General features: G+C 34.9%; 2 protein-coding genes across 6 annotated transcripts; both read right to left on the bottom strand.

The window, feature by feature from the left end:
• Positions 1-1,931: 1,931 nt before the first annotated feature.
• Positions 1,932-7,446, bottom strand: LOC114871538 (aminopeptidase N-like). Of its 4 annotated transcripts, XR_006830229.1 has the most exons (13): positions 7,282-7,446; positions 6,682-7,164; positions 6,056-6,511; positions 5,432-5,615; positions 5,193-5,349; positions 5,047-5,128; positions 4,573-4,976; positions 4,162-4,436; positions 3,901-4,091; positions 3,439-3,723; positions 3,299-3,368; positions 2,606-3,227; positions 1,932-2,432 (listed from the first exon to the last, which is right to left on the bottom strand). XR_006830229.1 is itself a non-coding variant. In XM_029177560.2 (12 exons), exons 2-12 carry the CDS (start codon positions 7,161-7,163, stop codon positions 3,102-3,104), a joined length of 2,712 nt encoding a protein of 903 aa, XP_029033393.2. In that variant the 5' UTR covers positions 7,164-7,202; positions 7,282-7,446; the 3' UTR covers positions 1,932-3,101. The 4 variants fall into 4 exon arrangements, 3 of the variants coding, with proteins under 3 accessions (XP_029033393.2, XP_029033394.2, XP_029033392.2); XM_029177560.2 differs by having other exon boundaries at positions 1,932-3,227; positions 6,682-7,202; XM_029177561.2 differs by having other exon boundaries at positions 1,932-3,227; positions 6,682-7,180.
• A 272-nt stretch (positions 7,447-7,718) lies between these two features.
• Positions 7,719-14,959, bottom strand: LOC114871536 (aminopeptidase N-like). 2 transcript variants are annotated; one of them, XM_029177555.2, is made up of 12 exons: positions 14,852-14,959; positions 13,661-14,141; positions 12,862-13,320; positions 11,934-12,117; positions 11,211-11,370; positions 10,567-10,648; positions 9,886-10,250; positions 9,541-9,818; positions 9,218-9,408; positions 8,766-9,077; positions 8,614-8,692; positions 7,719-8,182 (listed from the first exon to the last, which is right to left on the bottom strand). In XM_029177555.2, exons 2-12 carry the CDS (start codon positions 14,128-14,130, stop codon positions 7,973-7,975), a joined length of 2,790 nt encoding a protein of 929 aa, XP_029033388.2. In that variant the 5' UTR covers positions 14,131-14,141; positions 14,852-14,959; the 3' UTR covers positions 7,719-7,972. The 2 variants fall into 2 exon arrangements, with proteins under 2 accessions (XP_029033388.2, XP_046145231.1); XM_046289275.1 differs by lacking the exon at positions 14,852-14,959 and having other exon boundaries at positions 13,661-14,162.
• Between the last annotated feature and the right edge of the window lie 248 nt (positions 14,960-15,207).

The raw sequence follows: 15,207 nt of genomic DNA, 5'->3' as shown, positions 1-15,207 counted from the left end.
CAGTTTGGAAGGCCATTTAATATCTATGATTCAGTGTAATCTGAAAGACTATGGATGTTTCAAATAACCCTTTAAAGTAATTTTCAATGTTTCTGCTTTAGGCATTACTCTTCCTCGTATAATCTTTCTTAGCAATCTTGGTCAAAATGAAGTTGCGTCAAATGTTACAATTTCACTTTTATCTCTTCCGTAATTACGAGATTAGATGAAATGATAATTGTTTCGCAGTTTTTAAACCAACCGGATATAAAATACCAATTTATACAAAAGACTATCTTATCTTAAGGCCATTTCTATGCGATAGAGTTTTATGTAGCAACGTCATTTGTAAGGGATTTAATTACAGGTTTTCATTAAGCTTATAATTTCCAATAAAAATATAGCTTGAGATAATCCTATTAATTTAGATCTGGCTTAGCTATTATCGTTGGATAAGTTTTTTATTTTTGACACCGAAGAAAGTTAATGAAAAATTGAAATATATACAAAAAATGGCACATCAATTTAAAGCTCAAAGTTTCATCAATAGTCTTATTATTAGTACAAAATGGTTGGTCCTTCGTTGAAGCAAACAATAGTATAACTAATTATACTTCGTACTTTTCCATAACCCATCATATACAGCATGTTCCAAAAAATTCCGTAAATCATCAAACGATTATATATTTTTATAAAATTTTAATCTTTAAATTAATGTACCATGAGGACCATTTTTGATATTTTTATTAATACACCACAACCTAATAATTAATTTATTATACTAAATCCATATATATATAGATTTAAAAAAATTTCCCTCGTCGTACCGTAAATTATGAACTCATAAATCATGAAATGTAAAGAGACAGCAGTTTGGAGACTGTTCCCCTTCTAAATCGCGTTCTTCATAACAGCTGTCAAGAGCAGAAAACATGTGAAAAGACATATTACAAGGTAATACAGGTGAATAAACCTTAGGCGCATATTTTATAATACACGCCATGAAGATGAGAAGAAGTCATGAACATAAGTTCAAAAACGCTATCTTACAATTAATGAATTATAAAAATAACACCTTTTGTTTGTTATTTTATGTACAATAAAATGTTATTAATATCAACCCTTTTGCCCTGGATCAAAATGACCCAGCAATTGATAGATGAGGGCCAATTATTAAAAATATAAATAATTCCTAATTTTCAAATATTAAACTTTCAATTTTTAATATTCTATGTTATCGCAGTAATTAAGTTTTTTTATTGTTTTATTATGTTGCATTTGAGGCATGGGTCACTAATGACCGCCATAATAGTCAATGTGTTAAAATGGTATCCTTTAGTACCTTTTTTTTCACACAATAGTTAATCTTGTTTTGGAAAATTCGAGATCCTTCTATTTATTTATACATGTTTCATCCAGACAGTACACACATTATCATGCATGTCATATTTTTGTACATTCATATTTCGTTTTAAGGCGCGACCATATCAATCAATATATCTCATTTGTTACTGTCACATTAGACTGCTGTTTATGAACATTTTATTCCAAGTTAATATGCAATAAGCTCTCAGTTGACAAATTAAAATTACAAAGAAAATTATAGTTTCTGGTATTAATACCCTTTTCCTGGATATTATAAGACGTATTTAGTTCGTCATTATAATTATCTCGTTCGTCACTATACTTATTTATATTAATAAGGCAGATAAATAATTATTTGTAAGCAAAATAATAATATAATTATTTAAATTATTCTCTAAAATTTTGGTATGAGTTGTATAAAATTCGAAACACCTATAGCATGGTTTCTGGGAAGTACAAAGCTAATCATAAACGATCTTATTGATAATAAGAAATGTTGAAGTACCTAATACCATCTTCTTTATGTTATTTATGATTAAATTTATATCTATAAAGATGTTTTTGATTATTAGTAATCTGCAGTATTATTATGATATTATCTATTGATCTATTTCTTTTATTTAATAAAATATTTCTTAACAACAGTTCTTTGAAAACATGAAGTCTAAAGGATGATTTTTTAAATCAATGACGAGAATTTATTTTTACATGTTAAACACAAGACCTTTATACTGACGGAATTAAAAATAAGTAATAATTAATTTATGAAGGGCAATAGGACTGATGGCTCAAGTCCTTATTGATCCTGGGGACCTCATGCGGGGAAACTGAGAAACATCGGCGATCCTTGTCTCTCATGCATGCTTCTGCCTTGGAGAGACAAGGATAACCATGTTTCCCTGCTACTCCGCTAGAGGTGCTAGTGGCACTCCTGTTAACCTTCAAGCGTAATGCGCAGTAGGGCCAGTAGGGCCTTTTTACCTTGCATCGCCATCTTCTCTACAGAGGCGCACCATGCTTGGTACTGTTCAGCCGCGTGCAACCTTTCTCGGTGTTGTACAATAATTCGAACAATACATGCATAGCAGCTGAAACATTGGTATGGAAAAATTTGTTACTTTCTCGATTATTCTGCACAGAGTAGATTAAATAGAAGATATTCTGACGATTCTTATCAAGCAGATTATCAACGAGGATCACTTTGATATTGTTTTATTCCATACGTTGATATAAGTTAATTTCTGGCATTATAAGGACTTACTTTGATTAAGCAACTTTTAATTATCCAACGTTATTTCCAGCTAAAAACAATGACAATTTGTTAATTATCTGAAGTTATTATAACTAAATCCCTAGAATTATGTTTATAACTGGAAAATTAAATATTTTTTATTGTAAGTACGTGAATAATTGAAAAAGTTCAATGAGTAAATTGAATTGTGCTGTTATGCAGCTAATGCATGTCAATGTGTATGAACATAACACGTATAATTTATACCGTTAACCAATGTCTTATATTATGCAGCTATGCATACTGATGCACCGAAGAATTTCAAAAATTTGTAATTCAATCAATTTAATGAAGTAAACAAGTTTTTGTAGAAACAATTGCAAATTCATTTAAGGTACAATAGCAGTACTTTACATAAAGATACGTCGATGTGTTACATAATAGTAACAGTATTGTGTAACAAAAGTTATTTATATTTACAAGCTGAATATTTGATTTATTAATTTAAGATTGTTATTAAAGCTATCTACATATCATTTATTGCAGCAATCCATTTTTCAATTTCACTTTTGACTTGTTTTATATATTTCTCGTATTTTGCCCAAAATTTCTCCCAATTACAATCGGGGATCTTTTCACATATCTTCTTTATCTAAAAGAAGAAATAAGTTTTGTTAATGAAAAATTAAATGCTTATTAGACAAATGAGTGAAGTAATTTCACCTTCTCGATTCGTTCTTCATCCATAATGATCATCCGCATATCATAAAGGCGATAGTAACTGTATCCCAAACTACAAAACAATGACAGATATTTACAATAGTAATATAATCTACTTTATTGTAACACTATTATTACATTACCTTTCACCGAGTTGATCCCAATGTTCTATACAAAAATCCATGGCTACATTTGAAAAAAGGCGGTGTTCCATTGCCATTTCAACTAACAATCCTCTGTACGCAAATGGCACATTATTTGATATTGTTATATTTAGATATGCTTGAAAGAGTGTTGGATCCTCTGTTGCACTCAAGCTATATATCATTCTTTCTTTCACATAGAATTCCCAGATCTGATGCCAAACCGACTCGTTCGCCAGTTGTGGGCCATATGTAAACGCCCATTCTGCAAGTTCTGGTGACTTCCTACGTTTAAACAATCCAATTATCTAAATGATTACAATAATTAGTATTCAAAATAATGTTATTAGTCTAATGAAGCTTGGGATTAAATGAGGTATTAGTCGCCACAGAAATATAGCCCATTCAGAGCCTCTACCTCAAGCATACTTAATTTTAATAAAAATAACAAACTGTAAATACTTGTAAATATATCGATCATTCATGTACTGTAATAGCTTAATAGTCGCCATTTCTTTGCACCCGGTGTGCCCAAGAAAGCAGGCCCATTCCAGCGCCTTATGTCTTTTGAAATGCGTAAGAGGATCTTCATTGTCGTTGTCATCATAACCCACGGTTTTCATTAAATTCTCCATTAAGCTCAATATAAAATCCTGGAAATTAAGAAAATGGTACTTTTCTTTCCTGGACAGCTTCATTAATTATCCATACCAAGGACCTTACCCTAATTGGCTGGGCCGATGGGACATCCAAGACCTGCTTAATATTCTCCAGTAGGTCGAATACATGAATCCATTGTGTATAATCTTGCTCTTGTTTCAAATAAACAATCAGGTCCAAGAACACCGATGGTTTTACACGTTCGTAAAATACCAATCGCGTGATGTCGCTCACGATTTGGGCACGACTCAACACGTGGACGTTCGTATAGTTCTCGGAGCGAAGGTACTTGGCGATCTTTCTCCAGTTAGCTTCATCATAATTCACACGGTAGTAACCTAACGAAAGAAACATCATTCCATGACAGTAATCCAGGCAATATATACAGGGTGTCCCATAAAACCCCAACCGTACAGTTTGATGCAAAACAGGGTCATTCTTTGAAACTATACATCTTCAAATGATCATAATTACCACTTTGTTGTTTATTTACTATAATCCAGTCGTCTGGGTCAATTCCATCAACAGTTAAAACCTCATGAGGCTTCAACCATTTAATGGGCCCAATGTCTGAGAAATCTGGGTTAGACTCTGTTGCATAAGTGATGGGTACCCACCATTGATAAGTTTCCTTTTCATCTTTATATTCTGTACTATTAGCATGCATATGGACATCGACCAATGCAAAATCTTCCTGCCTCAATTTCACCTCTCCAGTTGAATAATTACGTTCGACAGTTACTAATGGGTATCTCTTTTGTTTGATCCAGGTGTCCATAACCTCCTTTACATTGAAGTCGCTGTGGGGAACGTCTGACTTGTCCAGGGCACTCTGCAGGGCTCTCCACAGGCAGTCAGGATCTGCAGAGTCGTATTCGCTAAATAACAGAGTATTTAATTTATTTCTTTTTTTGTATATAGGGTAAATAAGGGAGAAGATATACTAACTGTCTATCCAGATAGTCTACGACGCCTTTCTGGAAGACCTCTGGAGAGATGATATTGGACAGCATGTGCAGAATGGAGGGAGCTAAATTCAAAGAAAATTTTATATATGTTCTATATAGAATGTTATAGTTTATACAATACGACACCTTTTTTATAAATGGCGATAGAAAAGGCAGATTTAATTTGCCCGGGCGTTTCTAAGTCAACATCGATTGGATTTGTATGCCACTGAGTATCTGTAACAAGGGAATCTTGAAGAGAACTGATTATAAAATAATCAATCTCTCTCCAGTTCTTGAATATCTGGAAATTATGTTTGAATCAGAATAGGCAATCGAAGAGAACAGGTACCTATAGGTTCCTATTGTTAAAAATTCGACCTAACCTTGTTCAAAGTGTAGTGTTGGAAGTACGAGGCAAATCCTTCGTTCAACCAAATGTGCGACCACCAAATTGGACTGACCTTATTACCAAACCACTGATGAGCTAACTCGTGTGCCACTGTCTTTGCAATGGCCCGCTTTCGTTGCAGAGAATCCACACTCTTATTAAAAGCAAGATTTATTTCTCTGGAAAAAAAGTACAATTAGCTAAAGGAACCCTGCCTTGCACCGAACTGTACAGTCATGTGCAACTTAGGCTTTTCTTAGTTAAAAGAAAATGTGAATGAAGAAATGTCCCATCATCTGCCCTATATGCCCTAAGTCAGGCCTGTCCAAGTAGGGATATCCACTCCTGGAACACATGTTTCGGTTCCCCTTCCAACTCTGCTCCTTCAAGTAAGATGGGACCGAGGAGACAATACCGCCGCTAGGAAAGACGGAGAGATGGTAGTCGGAACCGTCCCATCTTACTTGAAGGAGCAGCGTTGGAAGGGGAACCGAAACATGTGTTCCAGGAGTGAATTCCCCCACTTGGACAGAAGGCAAGTGACTTTAAGCTCCTCCCTTTACCCCCACTCTTACGTAAAGAAAGCCCTCGTTGCACCCAAGTGTACAAACCAACGTACGGATATGTAATAAGTCCCCAGTTCTCCATAGCACCCGAACCGTGTTGAGGAAGAGCAACATGATCCATCTTTGGCACTCGGACCGTACTATTTGTATATTGTTCCAACACCCTAGTTGCTTTCTCTGCAATTTCAAGAGCATATTTCAAATTAGGAACAAGATCCTTCCTGCTCCAGATGTTAATAGAACCATCGGCATTCGATATCTTCTCGAAATCAGCAACCACGTAGGCTACTAGATAAGTGGACATAACAGGTGTCTTCTCAAAGTGCGTCCACATTTTGCCATCAGCTTCATCGACATTGGTTCTCTCTCGTACCGGCATATTCGATAATGCTGTATAATTGTCGTAATGTTTGATGGAGATGTTAAACGTTGCCTTCAGGGCAGGCTCATCCCAACAGGGAAAGGCGTAACGAGCATTGGTTGGCTCGAAGTGTGTGGCAACGAGCCACCTAGAAATTATTATTTATCATTTTAAATTAAATATTTCAAATGTCGATTTTTTTAATCAGCCGTAGTGGACTCTCGTTATATTGCCGCCAACGTGAATATAGTGACGGGGAATTTAAAAAAAAAGACAAAATGGATATTACCACTATATCTTCATCCTTTTCTAACTTACACATCATTTCCTTCCTCATTCGTATAGTAACCTTTAAAAAATCCATGCAATCCCTCTTTGTAATGTCCTGAGAATCTCATGGTCATCCAGTATTCTCCCTCCTCAAGAATCCTATCAACGCTTATTATCAATTGGTCTGTCGTCTTAACATAAGTGTGAGCTTCTGGCCTAAGCACAATGCCATCTGAGTAGATTACCCGCGTTGCATTCTCATCGACATTTAAACGTACCGAATGCAGTGCAATATCTGAGGTTGGTTCTAGAACCTTGAAATGTATGATACTTTCGCCTTTGAATCCAGAGTCACCATCAATGTCTGGTATTATTTTCAGGTCGTAGTGTACGGGCACTGTAGAGTTTGGCAAACGATAGTTAATTTTCGTTTCGTTATTAGGATTAGTCCCTGGGTCGTCATTTTGAACAGGAAGTGCTGATATGGCGCATACGAGGAGGGAAATTGCAATAATTTTTGCATATGCCATCCTGGAAAATAATTTTACTGCTGTTGCAATAAACTTGTGCTGTTTTGGAATTTCAGACTTTAATTACATAAAGATTTATTGATTTATTTATTTATCTGTTTTTAAAATTAGTACTTACATGTACAATTTGATTATTTATTAAATTTACCACTTGTTACTGCTTCTTAAATTCACTAATTTTATTTTTCACCTGATTAACGGTAAAAATAATTATAACATTCTTAACATTGTTTCATTCTACAAAAATGAAACTATCCATTTTCTTGAATAGACTAGATAACGAATGTGAATGTTCAGCTTTATAAAGTAGCGAATGATTGAGCGAATAATTAATTCGATTAACCTACATCCTTCATTATTAAGCAGTATACAACAATGAACAATAGATTCCATAGATTTTGAGAAACAATTTCATATTACTGCATATTTTTTTCATGTAGATTAATTCTTTGGAATAATTCATCATTTATTAAATTAAATTATTGATAAAATTAGAAAGTTTGCTATTTCCTCAGCAGACTATACCGAAAAATAAATAAACTTATATTTAGTAAATAATTCTCAATAACGATAACATTTTATTATAAATTCTCTGCAATACAAAAATATGTTTCAAACATTTTGCCATAATTACAGACATATTTCAATTATTTACAACATTTAAGTTACATGGTGTTTCAAGTCTTAATAAAATTACACTCTCTCTTGAAGTACTGTAGAATTTTGTTTACAAATAAATATCCTGCGATTCTTACAACACAATCAGTGTAAATGAAAAATTAATCGACGCTAGAATAATGATAAATTTCTTAGTAGAATCGTGTAATAAATATTGACAAAAGAACGAGGAGCGACGCGAACGTTAGAGATGTGGCACTATTGAATACCGCCTCGTTATTGGTCAACCATTTTTCAACCACTTTTTCATTAGATTCAAGCCACTTCATATTCTTCGATGCTTTCAATACCATATCCTGCACTTGTTTAGCCTCTAATTCCTTGGCCACGAATTTACTTAGCTAAAAGAGAAACAAACAATTAAAAAATGCATATCACAAATAATTTGACGAAATTCAAAAAAAAGATACAAAATCCAACTCTGGAATAAAAGATAAGGATCTAAAATACTAAACTAGAACCGCACAGACTAAATATTTATAGCGGAGTACACCAGAGTCCATAACTGCGACGCGCAGGTTGAAAGATGGTGGGGGAACCCAGCGAGCTCTCCGCTAATCGCTTTCCACTTCGTGCGGGAGTACCGCCAATCAGGGCGAAGATGCGCACGAAAGAACGAAAACTGGTCTTTTCGCAGTTATGGACTCTTATGAGCTTAATTTATGATCCTTCCTTATCTCGGCTGAGCTGCACCCGTTACCCCGGGCAAAACCTAACCTCTACTCGTGAATCATGCGTTAAACTTAAATGTATGAATTCAATGTAATCATACCTCCACGTATTCATCACGGGTTTTAATGTAGCTTGCAATGGCTTGGACGGACGTTTTGATCACACTATCCGCATTGGGCCTAAAATCGGAGAATTATTCATTTAATCGCTTGAATCATATAAATTAATCTTCATTTATGTCACATTAATTACAATTTCTTTATCCGCTCCTGTTGTCTGAGAAGCGTCTCCAGAGTGATGTTAACACCATCTACATGCTCGGACACAATGCCTTGTACCGCGACGTCGAAGCTCACCGGAGGATTATCCTCGAGTGTTAAGTTCAGATACTTCTTCAAAACCTCTACCGAATTAGAGCAGCCTAGAACGTTGAGCATCAGTGATCTCTTTTCGTCTTCGTCCTTCGATAACTCCACGAGTTTGTCCAGAGTTTTCTTCCATTTGTCAAAGTCAACGGTTCTTACTCCAGCACAGAGAATGGTGTTTCTCAAATCAACGTCCAGGCTGTAAATAATAGAAATAAACAATGAAACAACCACAGTGGGATATAGAGCAGACATGCACGCGAGATTAGCCCTACGAGCGACCGAGTGCCCGGCTGCGCATGCCGGCTCTAGAGGCCGCCTCTTTGCTTGCCGCAATACCTATTTTTGTTGGAATCTTCAAGCCATAAGTTGTATTGTTGCGTGGTGTATTTCGTGCATTGTTCAATGCCAGCTCTGCAGGTCCATTTTATTAAGTCTGTCCTAAGCATCTTATGAAGTTCGCTCTCTTTTTCCGTCACCTCAAATTTTACTTCCTTCACCACACTTTTGGTTATAAATTCGATATATTTCTGCAATGATTCCAAACATTAAGTAAATCCCACTGATTTGAAAATCAGTGTGCCTAGTAGGTGGGCCTTTTACCTAAGGAAGCCTACCATGCTCGACACTGTACACCTATCGTTTCTCCGAACTGTACCTACCTTAAATGTATTATAATGTTTGGAGTTGCGCATCATGTTGTTCAAGAAGTTCAAGTTTCTGATGGCTGATGACCAAGGAACATAATCGACCTCCTTAGTAAGGTAATTTGTGAGGCTCAACGCGGTTGTATAATCCAGATAGTCTGCCTGGGCTAGACTGAAAGCATCATCGATCAGCTGAGCACGGTTTATCGGTGGTATATTGACATAGTCATTAGTCTTCAAGTACGAATCCAGTTTCTTCCAGTTCTCCTCGTCATAGTTGACGCGATAGTATCCTAGAAATTCAAATAATTAGAAACAGCGTTCCAACTATCAGTTCCTCTTCGATCTTAAGTTACATACCTGAGTGTAACTTGTTGAAAAGAATCCATTCGTTATTGTTTTCAATATTAATAGTCACAGAATCGCCATTTGCCTTTAACCACGCAACTGGCGTGGTGTTCTTGAACTCAGCCTCGGATTTGTGGGTGTACGTCAGTGGTACCCACCATTTTGTGTCGTCCGTCGATCCGTCCGACAGGAATCGCTTCTGGCTTACTTCAAATTCTCCATCTTTCACTTTTTTCACATTGACAACTGGAAAACCTGGTTTGTTTACCCATTCGTTCATTATCACGGAGAAATTGGCACCCCCCCATGTTTTCGTCGCCCCCGCTGCACTCTGAAGAGCTGCCAGAAGATCGTCCGATGTAGCAGCAAGCTTCTGGCTGTAATAATAATTAACACGTTATAGGTAAAAATATAAAGTCCTAGCTTTATCAAACATCTGTTCCAGTAGAGCTAATTACACCATTATGGGGACCGGATTAAGATTTTTAGGGCCCCGGGGCTATCAGTCCTTCAAGGACCTCCGTGGTTAATAAACTTGGTTTAAAAATTTAAATTTATTTTAAATGAAATTAAACAATATTTTATTGATGGCTTATTGTAGGCCCCCTCCCCTTAGTCCTCTTCTTAATTCGATTCTGACCATTATGCAGCTTAGGATTTAAATTTCAAGAAAGAAATGTTTAAAATACTTACTGTTTCTTCAGATAGTCCTTGAGTCCTTGTTGGAAGTCCTTGTTGGTCAAAATATGAGACATCATTCGAATAACCGATGCAGCTATAACAAATGATATTAAATAATGATGATAAAATATATATTGAATTTTGAAAGTTACTTCAATAATTTGAATTACCATAATTATTTAAAAGTAAATTAATTTAATTTCAATTTTAAAAAAAAGGGAAAGCATAGAATTAATTTCTACATTTAATACAATAATGCAAGATATTAATCTTAAACTTTAGATTTGAAAATTAACTAATCAAACCCTTGATAATTCTATATTGATACTATTTTAGTGAACACTTTTTATATCAATTCATCTAATTCCATTTCGATAGTTCGACCTGTACTATGGACTTTGCATATCCTATCGCGCAATGATTAAACAAAATTCTTAACTTTTTCATCATCTCGCCTCTTACGTTTTATCTATATCCCGATAATATTTATAACTGACGGATAAGATATTAAGAGAATCCAGTAATAAATGAAAATTATTAAAAAATCAAGATACCACTTCTGTCGAATATTATCGTAAATATGTTTGAAAGAATTTCATAAGAAGGATTGTAAAGCTTACACGACCGACGATAACGAAATTACGTGACAATATTACCTTTCTGATAACCGATACTGTCGAAAAGACTGCTAATTTCGCTCGGACTTTGAGCGTCCTTGTTCATATGGCGGACATTTTGGACCGCATCGGCGATGAAAGCATTTCCTTGGATGTTGGTCACCACGAAAGTTTCGTTTAGACGCCATTCTGGTATCAACTGGAAACAAGAATTACGAATTATAACTAATGATTATATAAAGATAAAATAAAAGATAAAACTTCTTAATCTTTCATTTGCACCATATTGATTAAGAATATGGTTACAAGGACGTATCAATTAGCTTCAGGTTCACTTAATGATCATTTTGGCCGTAATTTATAAATTTTACGGTATAATAATAAAGATGCAAAATTAAAAAGGTTGTGAGAAAATTATAAAAAAGTATAAATTTTGTGTTAAAATTTAATTAAATCAGATAATGGAAGTTCTACTGTAGTAGCCATTATGAAATATACTATTTGGGTTAGGTTCAGTTAGGTTTAAGTAAGGTAAACCTAACCTAACCCTAACCAAAATAGTACATTATTATTATTAAATATACTATTTGGGTTAGGTTCAGTTAGGTTTAAGTTAGGTATAGGTTAGGTTTAAGTTAGGTAAACCTAACTTAACTTAACCCAAATAGTATAAGTTAGGTAAAGTTAGGTTTAAGTTAGGTAAACCTAACCTAACCCAAATAGTATATTTAATAATAATAATATACTATTTGGGTCACTTACTTCATTAGTGATGAAGTATTGCATGTAAGTGGCAAATCCTTCGTTCAGCCAAATGTACTGCCACCATTTTGGACTGACAAGGTTTCCAAACCATTGATGTGCGAATTCGTGGGCTATGACGGTGGCTATGCTCTGTTTGTTGCGAGTCGTGGTAACACCTTCTTGGTACAGAAGAGAAGTTTCCCTGCAACACGAATGAAATATTTTTAAGTTCCATTAGAATAATATTTAAAATTAATTTTAAAAGTAATTTTCAACAAACTTCAAGTGCCATAAGTGCCATTTTGAAATGTTTTTATGTCAGGCTATTTAGCTATACATTAATCATTTCGAAACCTAAAATTGTTATTTAATATTCAGAACTTAAATTTTGGTATTTAACTCGTTAACATCTACTTTCCAAAAAAGGCATATTTCATTTATCCATTAGCGTTAATATCTTGTTAATATATATAATCTGAAGATAACAATCGTCTGGTTGCTTGAAGGTATCTAAAGTCCACTAGAAAATAGGACATTCCCAGAGACAGTCAATAATACGTATAAGAATTAACTCCTATCTTTCATATCATTCGTTGTCATTTCGAAATGTATCTGATAAGAACTTTTCTTACTTCCATTTACTTCTATGTAACAAATTAATATTGTCAGATACGAATCGATACAACGTATCAGATTATATAACTATTTACAATTTAATAGTAATTTTTATGTTTCCATAATCAGAAGAAAAATTTTTCAATTAAGCGAAGTATAATCGAATAAAAAATGAAAGTTAAATAATAATCTTGTTGCATTAAATTTCCAATATCTTAAAGGCATTTGGATTAAAAATATTTTTCATATTATCAAGTCACTGTTTAATAATTGGACACGGAAATGTAGTGCGGTTAATATTTTAATAAAAATGGCGAACAGTAGTAATCACCTGTAGGTTACGAGACCCCAGTTCTCCATGGCAGATGGTGAGAAATCTTTGATAGTAACTTGGTCCATTTTCTTCACGTAGTCGTTATAATTAAGACCAGTATACTCGTTCAATTTACCAATCACCTTCTGGCCTATATCCAAAGCATACTGGCCATATTCCTTCGCTTGTGATTTGGTGCATACTCTAAATGATTTGTCAGTGCCTTCCAAACATTCGTAGTCAGACACTATGAATGCCACCAGATAAGTGGACATTGGGGGGCTCTTCTCGAAAGTACTGGCCAGTTTGTTCCCTTCTAGTTTCTTCGGTTCGCCAACTAGAGGCGTATTCGCGATCGCTGTATAGTTGTTCAAATGGGTTATGGTAATTGTGAAGGGTGCCTTGTATCCAGGCTCGTCCCAGCATGGGAATGCCCATCGTGCTCCTGTCGGTTCGAAATGGGTTGTAGCGATGTACCTGTAAAGAACATCATCTCGTTACAAATAGAAAACTTAATCTAACCCTTTCTTGAATTTCCATACTTTAGGCCCGTAGATGGTTCCCTAGGACCATTATTTAACCCTTGAAAGGCGGAGTCAAACGTCACTCAAAGAGGAACAGCGTAAAGTTTAGAAAATTATTATTATATGGAATATAAAGTTGAATTGAAATTAGGGCTCTCTCCGTGGTCCGCCATCCGAATACTTAAAATATTTATATCAGAGGTTCTCAATTTGTAAAAATTTTAAAAATTATTTAACTCTCGAACATTGAAGTCTCAATCGTGACCCAGATATCAATAAAAATTTATTCTTACTTCACTTTATTATCTTTATCAAAGTATCTGCTCCTGTAGAATCCTTTCGTGTTATTGTGTAATTCACCAGTAAATTTAATGTTCAATACGTAATCATGGTTCGTGACTGGCTTTCCGTTTAATTGGATGACCAAGAATTCAGGTTCCTCCTGATGATCCACTCCAGTCACTGTGACTGCTGGATCCTTTGCGTCTACCGCTGCCACGGTGACGTTTTCCTTCGTCACATTCAAATGTTTCGCGTTTAAGGTAAAACTATCGATGGCATTCAGAACTTTAATCGTGATTTTCACTTGTCCAGTAAATATGAAGTTCGTCAAGTCTGGCTCCATCGAGAGTTCGTAATTTAATACGGACACATCGTTTGGCAGTCTGTAGTTGATCTGATTCTCCGCCTGGGAGGAGGCTACGTCTCCATAAGCCACGTTACACGCGACCAGGAGCAGGACGAACGAGAGTACTCTCGACATCCTGGATGAATCTGCTTTGCAAAACATGTCACTTGTTAGACAGTGTACCAAAACTGAGTACATTAAGAAATGGTCGTATTTGATCGCGTGTGGATATTAATAATTCATGTAGGACATTTAGTACAATTCCTATTAACTATTAAAAATTTCGAAAGTGAAGAAAAGTATCAGTAATCTAAAATATCTTCTGAACTATCACTTAATACTTTCTTTTAAAAAATAATAAAACGCATTGGCTGAAGTCTAAAGGATACACAATTTCATTTAAGAAAACGAAAACGACTAAGAATCTACATTGCCCCGATGTGTACATCCAAATAATAACAGATTACTTAACCCTTGAACAGCAGAGCCTGGGACATTCATGACCCAAATGAACAAAATATGTGAAACGAAAATAATATGCAATATAAAAATAAATTAGAATCGGGCCTCTCTCCATGGTCCGCTGTTTAAGACAAAATTGCACTCTTTACACTGGAATGATTGAAAATATTTTATTTAATCACTGCCACTTTCTTATGTTTGCACTTCTCATCACACTCTGAATAAATAATTATAATATTTTATCTTAAATTTCCTTCATGAATTATTCTTGAAGATCCACATTCTCGAAATTTATCTGAACCCACACGAAATCAGAGTTTATTTAAAAGGAAATAAAATTCAGTTGCAAATTATAGCGGTAGGATTAGCTAAACAATGACTCCGGATAACGTACCTTATAAAATATGAATAATGGCCGATGGCGAACGCCGGCTAACCGTCTTTTAAACACTTTGTAGCAATGTCCCTGCCTTATATGGCTGTCACAGTAGGACTATTATCGAAAATATATCCGACATTCCTAATCTTATCAATCTTGTTGTCACGATCGGAGTTATTATGTATGTGTCGGTTAGTAACCGGTCTATTATATCCGTAAAAATTTCTTTTAATCCTTATATTATTGTACAAATCCGGAGATTTACTGATAAACGAAATACAGAAGGATTCCGTTTGGTAGCCTTTGAAAATAAATTCTACAAAGTGGATTATTTTACTAACTTCCATTTTTTCCTTTCCTTCTTATCTTCA

This window comes from Osmia bicornis, chromosome 16 (genome assembly GCF_907164935.1).
Source record: "Osmia bicornis bicornis chromosome 16, iOsmBic2.1, whole genome shotgun sequence".
NCBI lineage: Eukaryota > Metazoa > Arthropoda > Insecta > Hymenoptera > Megachilidae > Osmia > Osmia bicornis.
This window is presented reverse-complemented; position numbering and strand designations above follow the sequence as displayed.